A 12744-nucleotide genomic window follows, 5' to 3' on the forward strand; every position below is an offset into this window, starting at 1 on the left:
GGCTTTGTCCAGCCCCAGTATGTCCCAGTACAGCCCAGTAGGGCCGGGCTCTGCCCTCCCGCCGGCTGATGGGAATGGATGGGGGGCGGGGGGTGATTAATGGGGGCCATCGCTCACTGTCCGGCGGGGGCGGGGGGCCTCCCCCCCCACGCGGCGATAACGAGCGGCAGGAATAATGAGCGGTGTCACTCCACTTTTCATCGTGATGGAAAGTCATTACAGGCGTCACTGGCGGCGACAACCGGCCATGAATCAACTGCTCTGCTATGAAATTAAAATCGAATAGCCCACACCCCCCCTTCCCCCCGCCGCCCCATTGAGGCCCCCCCCAGGCAAGGGCTGGCAGCCCTGGGGCATGGCTCTGTCTGCCGGTGGGGACAGCCCCCCCAGCAGGGCCACCCCAAGGACAGGGACGCATCCCTGGTGTCACCCTAGGGCCCCCACCCCCGGGCCCGACCCAGAGCAGGGGATCTGGGGGCTCCTCTCCCCGCCGTGAAGTCCAGATGGACGGGTGGGAGAAGGGCTTTGGATTTATTCGGCAATATCCACCCCGCAGGGAGGCCACGGCCACATGACCGGCACCCCCGAGCTGGGAAGGTGTGGGGGGGGTGGCAGGTCTGGGGCGCAGGACCCCTCCTTGGGTGCCTGTGCCGGGGGGGCTCACAGGGAGACACCCATGAGGTTCACCGGCCGCCCGCTGTAGCGCTTGGAGACATCGGCCTCGATCTGCAAGACAGAGATGGGGAGTTGGGGGGTGCGGGGGGCAAAGTGGGGGGCCCTGCAGCATCCCAGCGGGATCCACCTCCCTCCCTCACCAGCTTCTGGAGCTCCTTGGTCTTCTCCAGCAGCCGGTCGAGCTTGGGCTCCAAGGCGCCCTGCTCTGCCAGGGCCTCCTGCCGCTTCTGGCTCATCGCCTCCTTCTTGGCCAGCAGCAGCTCCGCCTGCTTCAGCTTCTGCCGCAGCAGCTCGCTCACGCGGTCCACGTACCTGCGTGGGGACAGGCAGGACTCCCGTCACCCCAACGCCCACCCAGGTGCCATCCCCACCCCGGGACACCTCCATCTCCCGCTCCAGATCCGCCCCACGGTCTCCCCCCCCAGCCCCCAGCCCCTGTCTTTCCCTGCCCTGCGGGAGGACCTGGGGGAGGCGAGGATCATGAAGAGGTGCTGCATGCTGCGGGTGCAGAGCTGGCCCAGCAGAGCCCGCGTGGTGGCCAGGAGGGAGCCCACGTGGGCGCTGGTCTGGCCCTGCAGCACGGCGGGGGCCAGCTGGAACTGGCTGACGGCCACGACGTCGGCCTCCTCCTCCATCTCCACCAGGCGCTGGGACAGGAACAGCTCCAGCTGCGGGGACAGGGCAGGGGGACGCTCGAGCACTGCCACCCTTGCGGTAGGAGGACGGTGGAGCTGCCCCTTACCGGGCTCCAGCCCCGGCTGCCGCGTCCCACTCACCTCCATGAGCTCGTCGATGAACTGGCTCCGGGTCTCGGTGTTTTCCAGGAGCGTCAGGGCGTCGGAGCCGCAGGCAACGCCCTCGGGCACTGGGGGACGAGCCGGGGGTGAGCGGGGCAGGGAAGCAGCAGGGGAGGGTTGTCCACAGCTCGGACAGTCTGGCCATACCCCACCCCACCGCCTGTCCCACAGCATCACCCCACGGCACTGCTTAGTGGAGTCCCCAGTAGGCCTTCACGCCCAGCCAGGGTGCTCGGGGTCACCGCGGGCAGGGGAGGGGGGGTAAATGCAGGGGGGACACTGTCTGCCACCCGTTGGGACACCCTGCATCCCTTCCCAGCCGTGCTCACCCTCGGTGCCGGCCTCTAGCACCGTGATCTGCACCTCCTCGCTTTCACCGTCTCCCCAGTCAATGCTGTCATCCTGCTGCAGAAGAAAGGGTGCCCCGTGAGACAGCGGGGGGACGGGGCCAGGGCACCCCCAGGTCCCCAGCTCCGGCCCTGGAGCAGGGCCAGACCCCCAGAGCACACAGCCAGGGGTCACGCACCTGGGGACTGGGCTCTAGCGTGATCCCCCAGTCGATCTCATCGCTCGGGGCTCCCCCATGGGCAGCAGCACCATCATCCCCCCTGGTTGGCTCCAGCGTGAAGTCTCCCCAGTCGATCTGTGGGGAGAAGGACAATAACAGACCCCCTGAGACCAACAGCCTAACCCTAACCGACGCGCGGCAGAGCCGGCTGGGGCTCTGCCCAGCACCACAGCTCGGCCCCGGCTGGCCGGGACATACCGTGTCCTCCTTCGGCTGCTCCGGCACCTCCTCCACCTCCGGCCGCTCCACCCGCAGGGGCTGGAGCCCCGTCCTCCACTCGTAGACGGTGGTGTTGCCCTTCTTCCCCACGTGCCGCAGCATGGGCACCACCAGCTCCTCAGAGCTGGCAGCACCACGGGGACATCGGTGCCAGGCGCAGGGCGGGGACCCCCCAGCACCCCCGACCCCACCAGAGTCCCCCTGGGAGAGCCCCAGCCTGTGGACAGCCAGGAACCCCCCCGCCAGCCCAACCCACACGTGGTGACAGGAGATGTGGGGGTCTGTCTCTGTGCCCCCATGCCCACCTCTCGCACACGAACTCCACGCAGGCCTGGTACAGCTCGATGGCCTCGGAGAGCGCGCTGGCTCCTGCCCCGATCTCGCACAGCAGCGACGGCAGGTCCTTCACCAAGGCCAGCAGCTCCTGGCGCACGTTGTCACCCTGGGGACAGAGCAGGGACGTGTCAGGGCAGGGAGGCTGGCACCCAAAGCACCCCCGGGGTGGCTTCACCCTCTGCCTGCAGAGCTAGAGGTGGGCAGGAAGGGGACGGAGGGCTGTGGGGTCACTCTACACCCCCCCAGCTCCCCCCACAGGTAAGGTGGCACCGTGGGGACACCATATGGGACACGTGGCCCCAGCTTGAGCCCTGCTGAGGCCAATCGAAGGCATTTGGGGGCTGCTTTGGGGAGGGAGGTGGCACAGCAGGACGCCCCCCGCAGCGGGGCCGGCCGCGGGGACTCACGGTGATGCCGTACTGCTTGCAGGAGGCGAAGAATCGCTCCCGCAGCTCGGCCGCCCCCAGCTGACACTCCTCCTCGCGGCGGGCCAGGTCCTGCTGCGCCTGCTGGCACCGGCTGATCTGCTTCCTCAGCGAGGGGATCTCGTAGCTGATGCTGCGCACCAGGAGGCTGGCGAGCTCGGCTGCAGGGGGGGCAAGGGGGGTGCTGAGAGGCTCCGTCGGCCCCCCGCGGGGCCCTCAGGGTGCCCCAGGCCACCCCAGCTGGTGTCCCAGCCGCACAAGAGCCAGCTCAGCCTGGGGACCTCACCCCGATGGGACTTGGCACCCCATCACATCCTGCGCCTTTCCCTGCCCACCCCCCATCCTCATCCCAATTTGGAGACAAAAAGCCACCCACTGACACCCCCCAGGGGCTCTCCGGAGCCTGCCCGCAGCCAGAGCTGCCTTACCCAGGTAGGTGTTCTCCTTCTCGTAGAGGGACACGATCTCCTGCCAGTCCTGGGGAGGAGGAAGCAGAGGGTGAGGGAGGCTGCGAATACGCCGGACGAAGCCGGCTCCGTGTCCCCAGGCCCCTGCTCACCTTCATGCGCTGGGACGAGTAGCGTCCAAAGAGGTTCTTGGTGGAAGCCTCAGTGCCCTTGAGGATCTCCACGATCCGCAGGCAGTGGAAGTAGTGCAGGTCTGTGTCGGAGGGAGGGATGCGGTCACCGGGATGTCTGCCGGGTGGCACCCCTCTCCCAGCTCAGCCCAGGGAGCGCAGGTCTCAGAAGGGGCCACGCCACTGACCCCCCATCTCCTCCTCGGGAGGCTGCTGGGAACAGGCTCCCAGTGTGACGCCCACCCTGGTGCTCCAGCTCTCCTGGGCCACCCCGACCCCAAGCTCCACTCACAGGCCCCCGCAAGCAGCTGCTTTATCTCCTCGTTCTCCGGCATGTCTTGGATGGCCGCGTTGATCTTCTCGCGGATGGCCAGCACCTGGCTCTGCCATTTCAGGTTGCAGTGTCTCCTGTCCACCAGCCAGTCTGCCAGGCGGGTGGGAAACGGGGGGTCAGCTGGGAGGGGGTCACCCCCACGGGCTGCCCTATGGTACCAGGGGGAGGCAGACCGGCTCCCCATACGTCCCGTCCCCACCTTGCAGAGGGGCCAAACACTGGGATAAAGTCCCGGCTCCTTCCCCAGGTCTGGGAAGGGCTGGAGGGAAAAGGGGGGTCGAAGCGGGGGGGTGTCACCCCACTGCTATCTGAGCTGGGACGACCCGCCATGGCACCGCGGGGGGCGACGCTGGGGCCGTGAGCTGCCCCGCGGCGGGGCGACAAACCCTCCCGGGGAAGAAGGACACGAGTGACCGGTGCCACCTCGCCCCCACCCGCCGGGGGGTCCTGGCACGGCCCCCCCCGAAGCCCCTGCCCATCCTGGGGGCTCCCGCGCGGAGAGGGGTGCCGTACCCAGGAGTTTGCCGGTCTGGATGTCGATGGGCACGTTCTGGTAGTCCTGGGGAGAGACCTGCGGGGAGGCGAGGGGCGGCGGGACGCGTCGGGGCCTGGCAGAGACCAGCCGGGGCCTGGGGGTCCTCCCCGATCCAGCGCCCGGGCCCGGCCTGGCCCCGCTGCCCCGGGGCTGGTCCCCTGCCCCTCTCCCGTAGGCCCGGGCCCGGCCTGTACCCCCCGGCCCCGGCCCGGGCCCCCCACCTGCATGCCGCCCGCCGCCGCTCCGCTTCCGCTTTCCCCCCGCCCCGCGCCCCGCCCCGCCTCAGCCAATCCCCGGGCACGGCCGCCGCGACTCAGCCAATCAAAACGCGCTCTGTCCAACGGGCCCCGCCCTCCTACCAATCAGAAGGGAGCCGCGTCGCCACAGCGCCACGTGCCGGCGTCCCGGTTGGCTGGGGGGCGGCGGGGGGCGGAGGCGCCGGTGGCCAATCGGGCTGGGGGGGCGGGGCGGGGGGGCGGGGCGCCGCGCACGCGTGCGCAGTGGGGCGGGTGCCCCGCGGCACCGGGGGTGACCCCGCACCGAGCCGGGACCCTCCAACAGCCCCAGCCGCCCCCGAGGGGATCCCGGGTCTCTCTGGGATCCCTGGCAGGCCCCGGAGCAGATCCCAGATCCCTCGGGGATCCGCAGCTGCCCCTGAGGGAATCCCAGATCCATCAGGGATCCCCAGTTGCCCCCAAACGGCATCCCAGATCCCTCGGGGATCCACAGCTGCCCCTGAGGGGATCCCAGGTTCCCTCGGGGATCCCCAAGGCGGGCTCAGAGCAGATCCCAGATCCCTCAGGGATCACCAGATGCCCCCCGGAGCAGATCCCAGGTCCCTTTGGGACCGCTGGGTGCCCCAGCACAGAGCCAGGATCCCTTGGGGATCCCCAGCCTGCCCTGAGGGGATCCTGGGTCCCTCAGAGATCCCTGGCAGGCCCCTGGAGCAGATCCCTTGGGGATCCTTGGCGGCTCCTAGAGCAGACCCTAGATCCCTTGGGGATCCCCATTTGCCCCAAGAGGGGATCGCAGATCTCTTGGAGATCCCCACATGCCCCCGGAGCAGATCCCAGATCTCTCAGGGATCACCAGATGCCCCCGGAGCAGATCCCAGATCCTCGGGGACCGCTGGGTGCCCCAGCACAGAGCCAGGATTCCCCTGGGATCCCCAGCCGGATCTCTGGGGATCCCCAGAGCTGATCCCAGATCACTGGGGGATCCCCAGCTGCCCTCAGAGCAGATCCCAGATCCCTCGGGGCCCACTGGGTGCTCGAGCACAGAGCCAGGATTCCCAGGGACCTGCCTGCCGGGAGCAGCTGCCCCAGGATGCCCAGGGGGAGCTGGGGATCCCTGTGTGGACCTGGGGATCCTGGGACCTGGGGGAGCAGCTCCCTCCAGCCCCCCGGGGCCGTCATCGCACCCGGGGGGACCCACGGGTCCTGGCATGTCCCCACAAGCCATGTCCTCATGTGGGGGCGAGATGGCGGCTCTCCTCCCCCCTCAACGGCATCACCCCCTCCCCAGCGCCGATGGCAGCATGGGGACACGCCGGCGATGCCTGCAGGGCAGAGGCAGCCGGCGGCGGGGAGAAGCGGGAGGCAGGAACCGGTCTGGCAGCCACGGGGTTTCGGCTAATCCTGCCTCCGAGAGCCAGAGCCATCTTCCCGCCGGCCGCCCTTAACTCCTGGCTGCCCGAAACACGTGCCATGTGCCACCCCGGCACCCGCCGGCGACCTGCCCTCGAGGCCAGTGGGGTGGCAAACCGGGCCCGGTGCCACGGTGGGTGCCGGCACCTGTCGGAGCTGGCGTCCGCCGTCGGGGCTCGGCCCTGGGTTCCCCCGTCATGAATATTCAGCCGTGCCCTGGCCCGGCCCCGCTGTTTGCTCAGGCAGGAGGGGTTTGGTCGTGGGTTCACCTTGACGGGGAGCAAACGGGGCAGCGGCAGGTAGACGGCACCTGCCTGGGCATCCCCAGCACCCCCCGGGCTGGGCAGCCGCAGCGGAGGCGTAGGAGGTGCAGGTACACGGACACGGGGTGCCCGCGGTGGGGAGTGGGACGTGGAAACCCCCCGCTGCCTGCCCTGGGGGCATGGCATGGCACTGCCGCGGTTCGGCGACGGGCATCGCCTCCGGGCTCTGGCATGAGGAGGGGGCATGGTGTCGTGGGGGGACACTGCAAACCATCCCAGGGGCCACCAGCCGCCTTCCCTGGGGTGGCAGCCCCGCTCTCGGTGTCCTTGTCCCCCTGCCCTGGCACCCGAAAGCGATGCCGGAGGCACTTCCCTGGGTGGTGGGGTCGGTCATGGCAAAGCGCCGCAGGGACACGGAGCCATGCTGGCTCCCGGGATGGGGCTGGGGTGCTGGGAGTGCCCCCCCTGCCCGCTGCCGGGGATGCGTTCGGCTCCTCCGCTCGGAAGCCGCCTTCCCCGTCCCTGCCCTGCAGCCACGCTCCGCATCGCAGCCTTCCTGGATTGCCGGAGCCTTCCTGGATTGCCGGAGCCCCACCAGTGCTCCCGCCTGTCCCTGCAGGCAGGGCTGGGCAGGAGCAAAACCCCGACCCTGGGGTGCAGCGGTTGGTGACCCCCCCCGGCAGGAACCCCCCGAAATCTCCCTGGCTCCCACCTGCTTCCCAGTTCCTGTTCCTGTTTGCTCACCGGGCTCCCTCCCTGCCCCGCTACACATGGCTGCTATGGCAGCTCCCGGAGGTGCCAGCAGCCTTTCCCCCGCGCTCAGCAGTGCCTGAGTCACCAGAGCATCCCCCCCCCAGCACCTGGACCCCCCAGTTCCACCAGTGCCCACCACGAGCATCCCAGCAGAGACAGTGGGAGAGTGCCAGAGCCACCTTTGGCAAACACGGGGGTCCCCGCCGGTGCTGCCAGACCCACAGCCTGTGTCCTTTGTCCATCCCCGCCACCTGTAACAGGGCTGGGGGGCTGAGGGACCCCCCGAGAGGGAGTACGACCCCCACCTCCATTTCAGGGGCCGGCGGCGATGGCCGAGAGCCATGGCTGGTGGAAGCTGACCTTCCTGCGGAAGCGCCGGTCGGTGCCCACGGTGCTGTACGAGAGCCCCGATAGCCACGCGGCCACCGGCGGCGAGAGCCAGGAGGGGCCGGGCGAGGAGGGTCCACCCGGCTTCACCGCCCGCCTGGAGAAGATCGTGGACAAGAACACCAAGGGCAAGCACGTCAAGGTCTCCAACTCGGGACGCTTCAAGGAGAAGAAGAAAGTGCGGGCGACGCTGGCCGACAACCCCAACCTCTGCGCCGCCAGCGAGAGGGAGGAGAAATGACCCAGGTGGTTGTCACCCGCTGGCCACCGCCACCACTGGCTGCCCAGGATGGCTCCATCCCCGCCAGGGACGCCGGACCACCGGGCTTCGGAAGGAGAAAGGACTCGGACTGGAGTTTGTTTAAGGGAGAAACAAGGACCCTGTTTAATCGCAGCCCCCCGGGCTGGCGGCAGCCCGGGGGCAGAGGGCGAAGCGGGGAGCGGAGCCAGGCGCAGCCCGTCCCTCCCAGCTCCCCGCGGGCAGGGGGAGCCCCCCGCAGCTGACTGGTTCCCACTGGGATGAGGACTGCCCCCAGCTCGGCTGCTTGCCGTGGACCACTGCACGTTCACCCAGCTCTGCCCCAAGCACGACGGCCCTGATCCCGACCCCCTCCTGCCCGTCACTCCCGCGGGGGCGATTCCGGAGGACCCCCCGCTTGTCTCCCAAGGGGCTGCGTGGCCGTGGGCAGAGCCACCGACGCCGTGTCCTTGCCAGCAGTCACCCCAAAAACAGGGGACATGATGCTTCCCTGCCCCGAGGGAACGACCCCATAGCGAAGTCACCCCCACGGGGACGGTGCAGGGCTCCAGGCTCCCTGGGAGGAGCCAGATTCCCGCTGGGATCCGGGAATCACTCCCTGCTCCTGGAAGGGGAAAGCCGACCCTGGAGCACGGTGACAGAGCCGACCCTGGGGACAGCCGGCCTGGCAGCCCCGCGGTTTGTTCAGGTTGTTGGAAGCTGAGCCTTTCGTCAGCTCTCGTGCCTGCTGATAATTAACTGCTGTTAATAAACCAGGTCTGGAAGCAATGGCAGCTCAGTGGCGGGGTGGGGGCAGAGCCCAGCGGACCCCCCCGTCCCCTTTGGGACCCCGGTGGGGAGCGGTGCCGGCCGCCCCGAGGCAGGGAATCCCCCGGAGAAGGGGGGACGCGCGGGGGTGGCCGTCCCCAGCGCTGCCGTGCCGAGCAGGGTGCGGCCGTGCCTCAAGTCAACAGGAGCAACCACTTCCCAGCTACGACAAAAGCCGGAGGGTGCCAAGCGCCAGCGTCCAACCCCCCCCCGCCTCCCCGTTCCCTGGCACAAACCTTGGCCAGGGCCCCCCGCCCTCGGCTCTGTTTGCTCTGCCCGCGCCCGCCGGCTCACAGGCTGCTCTTTGTCCCGGGCTGGCAGCGCCGGAGGGATCCTGGCCCGCGGGGGAGGGAGGGAGTGGCGAGGAGAGGAGCTGCCGCACGCAGCGGGTGCCCATGGGCTCACTTACGCCCATCACGGTGGCATCTGGGCTCCCGCCATGCTCCTGAGGCCGGGACGGGTGGGAGACCCAGCTGTGCTGCCACCCCCAGCCAAGCCCCCAGCCCCTTCCTGGGACACCAAGCTGCCACCTCGCGCTGTCCCCTCGAGGTGACACCGTCCCCTCCTGTCCCACCACGGCGGCTCTCACCAAGGGGTGAGGGACTGAGGCCACCGAGCGAGTCTGCGAGAGTGGCACAAGGTGTGTGACACCCCCCGCGCCCACCTAACCCGACTCCCCCCATCCTGGGGCCGAACCCCTCACCGTCCCCTCGCGCTGCCACCCTCCGCAGGGCTCTGCCCGGCACGGCACAGCCGGGAACCCGCCGGGGGACACGCAGCCGTGACAAAGCCCTGGGGGACAATCCTGCCCCGAGAGCCAGCGACCGGCTGAGCAAACACGGAGCCGGGGAGGGCGAAGGTTATCGGATACTGGTTTCACTGGGAGGCGGCCCAGGGCAGCGAGGGCTCTGCCAGCTCCCGGGATCCCCGGCTGCACCCAGCTCCGTCTGCCAGAGAGCGCGGCCCGGCCCCCCCGCGGGTAAATATTAACCCAGACCCACTGCACGGCTCCACAACGATCGGGATTTATTTTTTCCAAGCTCAGACATGCAGCTGTGGGGGGAGGACAGGGAGTGGCGCCAGCCCAATTCCCCCCCGAACAGGCAAGCTGAGGGTCGGGGTCCCACAGCCCCGGGGAGACGGGGTGCGCCGGTAGCGACACACACAGCCAGCCACCAACACCGCTGACACGGTGGCGACGTTAAAACTGCAATTAAATAAGTTATTGCACAGACTGGTGACGTTGAAGCCACAATTATTGCACGTTGCACGGTTCTAGCTAAAACACCAGGTACGAGCGGTGGCAGCAGCAGGGCACGGGCAGGGGCTTCGCTGGGGTCTTTCTTGGTCCCTCCACAACCATTAACGTGATTAATTAACCACCAGCGGCACTGGGGTGGTCTCTGGGACCCACCCATCCCCCAGGGAGAGGCGAAGGGAGACGAGGGTCTCTGGGGCTGGAGCAGAGTCCCCGCCAGCGCCCCCAGAGCGTCTCCCAGGGCAGGGCAGAGCGAGGCCAGCCCCGTTCCCCAGGGCAGGACGGGAGATAGGTTTGGCACAGGTGACATTCCCGATCGGGCGAACGCATCCGGAGACGCCGGCAGCCTCACGGGGCGAAACGCTCGAAGACCCATTCGCCCTCTCCCCGGTGCGTCATGTCTCCCAGGGGGGCCGAGCCGTCCCGCAGGCGTCGGAAGACAATGCGGTCGTGCAGGCGGTTGGTTTGGCCCTGCCAGAACTCCATGACGTCTGGCTGCAGGATGTAGCCCCCCCTGGCAGAGAAACACGGGGTTTTAGGAGTCCCCTCACCCGTGGGCAGCGCCCTGCCTGCAGCCCCCAGGACTCACCAGTACGCCGGCTTCGGCACCGTCGTCTCCCGGTACCGCTCCTCCAGCTCTGCGTTCTTCTTCCTTAAATACTGCGGGGAAGGGGAAAGCGGTGAACGTGATGGCGGCCGGGGCAGCCCTGGTTCTCCCAGCCCCACCGGGCGCTGCCGTGGGGGACGGGACGGCCGCTCACCTCCCTGTTGGGAATGACGGTGCTCTGCCGGCTGACGACGGCCCCGATCTGGCTGCTCTTGGGGCGGGAGTGGAAGTACCGCTCCGATTCCTCCTCCGGCAGCCGCTTCACCGAGCCCTCGATCCGTACCTGTGCCGGGCACCCGCAGCTGGGCTCTGGCCAACAGGCGCCAAAGCGGCTGCGTCGGCTCCTCATCGAGGAACTGCCCTGTCCGCCCCCACAAAAAACATGGGCACCCCCATCCCGTCTCATCCCCTGGACCCATCGGAGGGTGATCCCCACCCAAGTGTGTGAGCCCCAACATCCCACCCCGAGGCGGGGAGCACCCACTGCCTGACACCGTGCCAAGGGCCCGACCGTGCCCCCCTGGCCCCCCCACACCCCCGGGGGACCATGACTCACCTGCCGGTTCAGGGGCTCCCAATAAAAGACCAGTGAAGCGAAGGGGTTGGCGTCCTGGGCGGAGAGAGGAGAGAGCTGTCAGCAAACCAGCATCGCTCCCAGCTTTGAAAATGAGAGCCTCAGCCCCGGTGCAGAGGGGCTGGGAAGCCGCCCACCCTCCAGGGACCCCCCCAGCACCCCCAGAGCCCCCCCAGCCCTCACCAGCTCCTTCCCCTTACGGCTCTCGTGGTTGGTGAAGAAGCGGAAGCCATCCTGCCCGAAGCCCTTCAGCAGCACCATGCGGGCCGAGGGCTTCCCGTCCCTGCGGCGGGAGAGGGGAGGCGATGACAGGTCTCCCCCCCGCGACCAGGGGACCCCCACCCCCCATGGCCCCCCCCGGCCTCACCTGGTGCAGGTGGCCAAGCACATGGCGTTCGCCTCCCCGATGTCTGGGCAGCCCACGGCCTCCTGGAACCAGGCCCCGAACTGCTGGATGGGGTCGCGGGAGGCCAGGTGCTGCTCCTCGAAGGCCTGGGGACATGGGGACACTGTAAGGAAGGGGGGGGGGGGCACACTCGCCTTTGGGGACACAGCCAGCACTAGACGGGGCAGGGGGTCACGCCAGACTCAAGGGCACGGCCAGCACAGGGGACAGGGTGACCCCCAGCCCCGGGGGTGCAAGGTGGGGGGGACCCCAGGGCTTGGGGATACAGCCAGCAGGAAAGGGGGGGGGGGTGTCACCCCAGATCTTGGGGACAGCTTTGGGGGGGTTACCCCAATTCCAGGAGCACAAGTACCGTGAAGGGGGGGCCACCCTGGTTCCAGGGGTCACTACCAGCGTGTGGGGGTTGTGTCACCTCAGGCCCTAGGGACAGCCTGGGGCCTTGAGGGGGGGGTGTCACCCCGGTTCCAGGGTCACTATCAGCACAGAGGGGGAGCATTGGACCCTGGGGACAGCCTCAGGGGGTCAACCCGGGCTGTGGGGACAACACTGGGGGGTCACCCCAATTCCAGTGGGACAACTAGCATGGGGGGGGGGGGGAGGGTCACCCCCGGCCTTGGGGACACCCTGGGGGGGGTTACCTGGGTTCTAGGGTCACTACCAGCATGGTGGGTGGATGTGCCCCAGGCCTTGCGGACATCCTGGGAGGGTCACCCCAATTCCAGGGGCACAAGTGGCAGGAGTGGGGGCCACCCTGGTTCCAGGGTCACTACCAGCATGGGGGGACAGTGTCCCTCGGGCCTTGGGGACAGCCTGGGGGGGTCACCCCAGTTCCAGGGGCAAAACCAGCATAAGAGGGGGCCACCCTCGTTCCAGTGTCACTACCAGAAGGGGGGGGACAGCGTCCCTCGGGCCTTGGGGACAGCCTGGGGGGGGTCACCCTAGTCCCAGGGTCACTACCCGCAGGGCGGAGGCGTCACCCCGGGCCTTGGGGACATCCCGGGGGTCACCCCGTCCCCAGTACGTGCCCGCGCTCGCCCCCAGAAGCCGCCCCGTCCTCCCCGGCCCCACCTCCGCGTCCCCCCGGTAGCTCTTCCGCAGCGGCCCCAGGTCCATCGCGGCGGCGGCCGACGGGAGCCGAACGGGGCCAAACCGCGCCGCCCCACCCTCCGCGGCCCCGCCATGGCCCCGCCCCGGGGCGGATCCCGACCACGCCCCCTCCCCTCACCCGGGCAGCCAATAGGAAGCGGCGAATCGCGCCCGCCGCGGGGAGGGGGCGCGAGCGCCGCCAGCCAATTGGAGGGGGTGGCGGGGGCGGGGC

General features: G+C 69.1%; 3 protein-coding genes across 6 annotated transcripts; 1 reads left to right on the forward strand and 2 right to left on the reverse strand.

The window, feature by feature from the left end:
• Positions 1–515: 515 nt before the first annotated feature.
• Positions 516–4744, reverse strand: CDK5RAP3 (CDK5 regulatory subunit associated protein 3). 3 transcript variants are annotated; one of them, XM_074562117.1, is made up of 14 exons: positions 4688–4744; positions 4445–4502; positions 3890–4021; positions 3580–3680; positions 3449–3497; positions 3003–3181; positions 2565–2701; positions 2239–2383; positions 1999–2115; positions 1802–1874; positions 1452–1540; positions 1138–1343; positions 816–987; positions 516–726 (listed from the first exon to the last, which is right to left on the reverse strand). In XM_074562117.1, the coding sequence occupies exons 1-14, from the start codon at positions 4691–4693 to the stop codon at positions 661–663; spliced, it is 1530 nt and encodes a 509-aa protein (XP_074418218.1). In that variant the 5' UTR covers positions 4694–4744; the 3' UTR covers positions 516–660. The 3 variants fall into 3 exon arrangements, with proteins under 3 accessions (XP_074418218.1, XP_074418217.1, XP_074418219.1); XM_074562116.1 differs by having other exon boundaries at positions 1802–1877; XM_074562118.1 differs by having other exon boundaries at positions 1802–1877; positions 4445–4539; positions 4688–4722.
• Positions 4745–6406: 1662 nt separating this feature from the next.
• On the forward strand, positions 6407–8518 carry PRR15L (proline rich 15 like). Its single transcript, XM_074562294.1, has 2 exons — positions 6407–6485; positions 7445–8518. The coding sequence occupies exon 2, from the start codon at positions 7457–7459 to the stop codon at positions 7754–7756; it is 300 nt and encodes a 99-aa protein (XP_074418395.1). The 5' UTR covers positions 6407–6485; positions 7445–7456; the 3' UTR covers positions 7757–8518.
• Positions 8519–9590: 1072 nt separating this feature from the next.
• On the reverse strand, positions 9591–12612 carry PNPO (pyridoxamine 5'-phosphate oxidase). Of its 2 annotated transcripts, XM_074562268.1 has the most exons (7): positions 12495–12612; positions 11388–11512; positions 11204–11303; positions 11003–11056; positions 10601–10729; positions 10429–10499; positions 9591–10353 (listed from the first exon to the last, which is right to left on the reverse strand). In XM_074562268.1, the coding sequence occupies exons 1-7, from the start codon at positions 12537–12539 to the stop codon at positions 10188–10190; spliced, it is 690 nt and encodes a 229-aa protein (XP_074418369.1). In that variant the 5' UTR covers positions 12540–12612; the 3' UTR covers positions 9591–10187. The 2 variants fall into 2 exon arrangements, with proteins under 2 accessions (XP_074418369.1, XP_074418368.1); XM_074562267.1 differs by lacking the exon at positions 11204–11303 and having other exon boundaries at positions 10601–10755; positions 12495–12610.
• Positions 12613–12744: the final 132 nt, after the last annotated feature.

Source organism: Larus michahellis, chromosome 18, assembly GCF_964199755.1.
Source record: "Larus michahellis chromosome 18, bLarMic1.1, whole genome shotgun sequence".
Lineage (NCBI taxonomy): Eukaryota > Metazoa > Chordata > Aves > Charadriiformes > Laridae > Larus > Larus michahellis.